Here is a 6,502-nt window from a genome sequence, read left to right as displayed (position 1 = left end):
TACAGTTTTTACCACCCCCGCGACTGCTTCATTCAGGGAAAAAATTATTAGCTACAAACAAGTCAGTACATACATCAAACGAATCGGTAATTTCCACTTATTAACATAAAATGATCAAAACTTATATGAATGTTACTTCAGGGACAAGACCAAGTAATCAACATCACTAAATATAAATTAAGCAAACATTACACCAAAAACGTAAACAATTACAAACAAAAGGATAACGGTATTAAACATTTCATTCTGCATTGCGGTTAAAACAAGTAAGTTTCAAAAACAAAGATTGAAACGCACAAAAAGTATAAAACGCGGCATACAAAACACAAATACGATATAACGAAATGCAAACATTACTACCTGCATTAATGGCCGTTTGCACCGACAAATTTAAGTGGAGCTTCGCTTAAGCGTACCTTAAAATCCATGGCAACCATTGTCTCAATAATCGTTGCCATGGATTTTAAGCTACCCTTAAGCTAAGCTCCACTTAAATTTGTCAGTGCAAACGGCCATAAATAACACAAAATATAACAACAAACATTTATGGAGCGACGCGTTCACGACCGCCATTCAAGACAAGATGCCTAACGTACGTGCTTTTTAGATGGCGCAGGCAGCTTTTTCCCAAGGTTGTTTTTCAAATAACCTTGGCCACCTTTCCCACCTAGAAATTGCATAGTTGCCAACTCTCAAAAATGTATGTATCGTCGTAAGTTGTATATACAGGGTAGAACCTTTCAGCATTAAATACTGGGGATTCTAGGCTCAGCGGCAACAAGCAGTCGGGCTCAGACAGTCTAGGGCCCTCTTAACAGGGCCCCTTGGCAAACCTAGGTCTTCTAAGCTTCTAAAACTGAATAGAAGCCTGATTAGATCACCGGTGTCCTTACGTGGATGGTCAACTATCATCTGCTAAATGAATACCTCCAAGGCCTGCGTGACAGTGATTTATTTTTATATTTATGTTGTTAGTCCAATGTATGCTCTCTGTAAGTATTTTTATATTTTATTTAATTTATGTACTTGGCGATCCAATATTACGTACGTAATCGATATGGGAATAAACGAAATGAGATAGTATACAAATAAATCAATGGCGCTTGCTGAAAGGGCTTTAATTTTTTTTAAAGGCAGTTTTTTGAATGTCATAATCTTATTGGCTTAATACCTATATTGCTAAACAAACCCCACAATAATTCACACTTATCATTGTTTCAACATATTTTTCGAATCTTGGTTGGTCGCCGGTGTTGACAAAATTTATAAAATACTGTTTACCGTCTTGGAAGAACATTACGAAACCTCCTATCGACATTCCTGTATAAAACATCGCACTACGTTTAGGAAATGGGTCAATACAAGAAAAATTTATACCGAGAAAATGCTCGCTCTATTAGTGTCTATTTGTACCATTCTGTTCGCCACTGCCCATGCAGATCATCCTCTTGGTAAGAATTCTCGATTTGGAATGCACATTATGTGTGTATGTTTCTTTTCCAGGACAAAGAGATGCAGAGTTAGGGCCCTTCGAAAAGGCGGTCGTAGAGACCTTATTGGAATGCGCAAACACTGCTGGTTTAAACATATCTGCAATAATTGATTCAAATGAGGTAACGGACAATGGAACGATCGATTTATCAAATCTAACCGCAACCGGATCTACCAATGCAAGGGGAATATCACCTAGGGATGGAAGTGAGGAGCCTGTTAAATTTGACATTACCGAAGTCATACGTATCCTGACTCAGGAGCTCCCATTGGGTATTGTAAGCTCGACTCTAAAAGGAGTGCTTAACTTGCTCAAATCTCTGCTTGTAATACCAGAAGTTATAATATGTTTAGTAGCTAAACTGCCATTCGTATGCGCCGTATTGTCACGTTTGACTTTCCTGCCAATTGTAGGACCAACGTTTGGGAAAATGTGTCCTCCCAAACGTGGCCTGTAAAATTTCTGTTACGTTGACACATTTTTCAAACCCAAAAATAAATTTAAGTTCATTTTTTTGTTTTGTTTTGTTAAAATTCCACCTTTCATCTCTAATGTGGGCGTGCTGTTTGGGTCTTGCAATTATATTTATTTTATTTATTTATTATCCCTCTCTTGTTCTGGGCCCTCAAAAGGCTTGCGCCCAATTACAGTGTGACCCGCGATAGATGAAAAATTCACCTCCACCCAGTTCGAACACCCAACGTACGGATTTATAGTTCAACGCTCTACCACTGAGGTCAGAAGCAAGGATCATACTCTGATCTCTGATAAGTTCTGGTGAGTGTTGTAAACAATGAAATAATTTGTGGTTGGGGAATGACGTGACGGTGCTGCGTTGTGATTGGCTGCGCCATTTTGTGGCGGTAAATTTGAATGAATTTTTGAATTTGCGGATGTCGTTCATTTTGTAGCGATAAGTTTGAATTTGTGCGGGATATTTGAATTTCAGGATGTCGCTGTCCTTTTGTTGCGGTAAATTTGAATTTGTGCGGGGAATTTGAATTTTATACTTGTGATGACTGTTCCATTTTAGATATACAGAGTGTAATGATAGTTAGACACAGGGTGTTTATTGTGATGAGTGTTTTTGTATCGGTACCAATAAGTCGTTAACTGGTCGGCCATTTTGTTCCACTGAGACCAAATTGAATGGGGCACAAGTCTGTTGAGGGCCCAGAAGAAGAGAGGAACAATAAAATAAATAAAGATATAATAAATATACAGGGTATAATGATAGTTATACATAGGGTGTTTGTATTCAGCCACTTTGCTCCGGGGTGTTATAATGGCACTAATCTGTCGACCATTCAGTTCTGCCGAGGGCATTTTGAAGCCCGTAAAATTTGTCATAGTGATTATGTGACGTAACGGCGAATTTTCCTCGGACTGCTTCTGTTTGTAACGTTCATTAGTTAAACTCATTTTTTAAAGAAATAATAAGTTACATAATATCTGTCGTACATAAAATATCGTAGAGCGGTAGTTATAAATTGGTCCCGTTTCACTATTGTAGTGTATGATGGCAGAGCAGACGCCAACAAAGTCATCAAGCTAGCAGGCGACCGGACCTATGACAAATATCATGATTTTCAAACTTCAAAGGAAGAAGAGAGCCGGCTGTTTTACAATACGACTAACGACGATACCGTAAAATAATAGGAAGCAAAATTCTACAAATAGGACTTAATGTAGCAAATGAGGTGTGTTGTTGTGCGAGGGTGTGGTGGTGATCAAAGTGTGTATGTCAATTATGAGATACGACTCATCGATTGCTTATAATTTAATAATGATCTTTATTCTTCTTCTATAAACTTAATAATGACATTGAAAAAAACAAAAAAAGAGAGAAGATTCACAAAACTATATACATAGAGAAATTTTCGTATCCTGTTCTACCATTTAAACCTTGACAGAACATACCAAAAACTAAAAAACTTGGTTTGATTCAAATTCCTGGCGCTTCAAAACGTGTATTTCCGTAAAAAAGTGGGGTGGGGGGGAAGGGAAGAGACGAGTTTCTTGCCGTTTAGCAACTGTCAAAATGCTATGGTAAAGGTAGCTCTGTCCTCATATGTGTCTATCGTGAGCGAGAAATTCAGAAAATAATAATTAGATGGCAAACGCAACCAATTTATTTTTGATTGGTCATTTCATGTACATTAGCTGTTTCCCTGTTATGACTAGCCTGCTTAAGAAAAATGCGAGCAATGGGACTTAGCAAATCAGGACTAGTGTGCACCTTATCCTCTTTGGTTATCCAGCTCACAAATAATCCAACGATTGTTACCACTATAACTGACAAAAATGCATTGTACCAGTGCGACAATCGAAATAAAATAAAAGGTTGGCTCTCCAAAGCAGTGTCTCTATAAAAAAAAATTGCTTCGAAACACATTACAAGAGATCGCGATCATTACCTAGGTAAAGTAAAATTTACTGCTCCGTAACAGGCCTGGATTGAAACTGGTTTAGGAAATGAGCTGATTACTCCTCGTAACTTATACCATTGGTTCATTACAACTATAGTGCCCACTGCAAGGAAACTTGTCACTACTCCACAAAGAGCCCCCTGAAGTTAGAAAATGGTTATAGGTCACTATACCATTCCATTGAATTTATAACTAATATAAATTTAAGGACCATACCTTCGCGTTTGCTATAGGGTATATCATTCCCAAAGAAAATAGCCCCACAAACAATCCTGCTATTAATCCTTGGGAAGCGTTTACGAAATGGAAAAGGCCGCCCATTTTATCTATGAAGAATGTTAGGATAGTACAAACTGTGCCGGAGACTATGACAATTAGTTTCAGCGTGTAATTAGTTCTCCTTTCCGACACATTTGCAGATGAAAATTCCACTACAAAATCGTTATAAATCGTTGCTGATAACGTGTTGAACATAGTCGACAGTGTACTGAAAATCAAAGTGTGAAAACTGGGCCAGACCAGAAAGCAACCTACCTTAGTCCTGCACTAAAGATACCTGCGATAAACAAACCGGGCAAACCTGGTAAATGTTTGGCGACGTCCATTACAAAATAAGGAAGAATTTGGTCGGTGCGGGTCACCTCGCCCGTGGACAGGGGGTCGCATTTTTCGTATCTTACATACATAGTGGTACCAATCAGCACGTTACTCACCTTTAAAATGACCAAACCAATGATTAAGATCACGGACGCCCTGAAAACCTAAATTTGCGTTCCCAAAGTCTCCACTTTGAATACGGTACCGTCGCGCATTAGACAAAGACGAGACGGATATATACTTTTGCACTGATGGTGGTTGCAAAGCTACGTTATAAAGCCAGAGGACTGTGCCCCCTAGGAGTATAGGGAAAAACCCCTCCCGTATCGTAGGATCCAAGCTAAAACTAGAAAGACAATGACATTGTTAGTAATACAGTGATTACTACTCGAAGTCGAATCTTTGTCCCTCACTTGCTTTGGTAAACATATTGGCGAAACCTCCAACCGATTGAACCCCTAAGCTGAAAATTGCCACAATTGCTCCGATCATTGCGGTAAATTGCAGAGCATCAGTCCAAACCACTGCTTTGAAACCTCCAATTGTCGTATAAAAAGTACAGACAATACACACGATGGGTGTAATTAAATATGCACTTATACCGCTTGCTACAAATTAGGATTATTACCGACGTAAAATTAAACAATATCACTTACCTTGCGAGAAGGCAATGGCAGGAATGTAGGCAACGACCGGGTTGTACAAAATAAGCTGTAAGGCAAACAAAAAAGAGGCCAACATTCGAATTTTTCGATTAAACCGTCGATCGAGATAGTCGAAGACGCTGGCGCTTTGCAGTTTCGCAATGACCGGCAGATAGACGTAGCAGGTGAGGAAGCCTACGAAAAGCAACGCAACGCTGATCCAAAGATAGTTGGCTCCGTAGAGGTAAACATCCGAAGGAAGCGCCAGTAGTGTGATCCCCGAAACGTGCCTGGAACTGGATTTGCACCTTACAAAACACCAAAGTTTGGCTTACCCCGCAATTAAGGACAACGCTATTGGTATGACGCTCATACTTTTTCCGCCCAGTAGATAATCATCTTTGGTCTGAGTTTTTCCGCAGAAACCGAAATAAACGCCGATTATCACGCTGATTAGTAGCATACCGAAAAATACTACGTAGTCAATTATGTAGAACATGATGGATTATTAACTTCCCAAATTGTTTCACCAAGTCTTGTATTTAGTTAATGCATATTTGCGCGTACACGGAACCGATTAGCGATTTGTAATACCATAAGATCTGAAGTTCAAAAATTATCAGTAAATGACACATGACCCGTCGGTCGATTTAAATAGTCAAACTGGTTAAGCAAGTTGTCTACATGTAATAATAAGGTAAGTGCATGGAAATTATTTATCACATTAAGTGGGTCTTCCCTTGGTCGAATGACTCAAAAGTGATCGTGAGAATTAGGGTAATACTAAAAAAAGTGTGTAGTACGGACTACGGTGTAATAATACAATTACAGATTACACCACAAAAATCTGTGATATAATTTAGGTTAATACAGGAGCCCAAGTGAAAGGGAAATTAAATGATTCATGGAGGGGTCCATTGGTCACAACGCCCCCCATAATGTATGCTACTCTGGTTAGAACGTCTACCGACGCCTACCAGTCATATCGGCTATTGAATTTGATAGTTCTTGTCTTTTCAAATTGGTCGTAACTGGTAACAACCTCCACCAATGGCTCAAATTCACCTGAAATTAAAAAAAATCGAACTCCTTAACATTTATCAAGCAAAACCAGTGGCAGATTTAGCTCGCTTGTGGCCTAAACCACAATTTCGTTGTAAGTAAATTAAGGTTGCCGTATCCAACTTACCTTCCAGATCTTTACACGTTCATGGCTCTTGGGGCCCATTCCCTAGTTTTCTATTACACTATTGCAGCTTTGTAGGCCCGATTAGCTCTGAAATTATCAAATAAACCTCTAAAACGTCCGTTAAAGGCTATTCAGATATGTGCTTTCCAAA

General features: G+C 39.0%; 2 protein-coding genes across 2 annotated transcripts; one reads left to right on the top strand and one right to left on the bottom strand.

The window, feature by feature from the left end:
* Positions 1-979: 979 nt before the first annotated feature.
* LOC116173474 lies at positions 980-2,007 on the top strand. Its single transcript, XM_031490969.1, has 3 exons — positions 980-992; positions 1,348-1,451; positions 1,504-2,007. The coding sequence occupies exons 2-3, from the start codon at positions 1,385-1,387 to the stop codon at positions 1,947-1,949; spliced, it is 513 nt and encodes a 170-aa protein (XP_031346829.1). The 5' UTR covers positions 980-992; positions 1,348-1,384; the 3' UTR covers positions 1,950-2,007.
* Positions 2,008-3,257: 1,250 nt separating this feature from the next.
* LOC116173473 (sodium-coupled monocarboxylate transporter 2-like) lies at positions 3,258-5,803 on the bottom strand. Its single transcript, XM_031490967.1, has 8 exons — positions 5,498-5,803; positions 5,175-5,452; positions 4,907-5,126; positions 4,724-4,864; positions 4,456-4,674; positions 4,138-4,408; positions 3,910-4,061; positions 3,258-3,858 (listed from the first exon to the last, which is right to left on the bottom strand). The coding sequence occupies exons 1-8, from the start codon at positions 5,659-5,661 to the stop codon at positions 3,624-3,626; spliced, it is 1,680 nt and encodes a 559-aa protein (XP_031346827.1). The 5' UTR covers positions 5,662-5,803; the 3' UTR covers positions 3,258-3,623.
* Between the last annotated feature and the right edge of the window lie 699 nt (positions 5,804-6,502).

The sequence above is a fragment of the Photinus pyralis genome, unplaced genomic scaffold (genome assembly GCF_008802855.1).
Source record: "Photinus pyralis isolate 1611_PpyrPB1 unplaced genomic scaffold, Ppyr1.3 Ppyr1.4_LG6, whole genome shotgun sequence".
Lineage (NCBI taxonomy): Eukaryota > Metazoa > Arthropoda > Insecta > Coleoptera > Lampyridae > Photinus > Photinus pyralis.
This window is presented reverse-complemented; position numbering and strand designations above follow the sequence as displayed.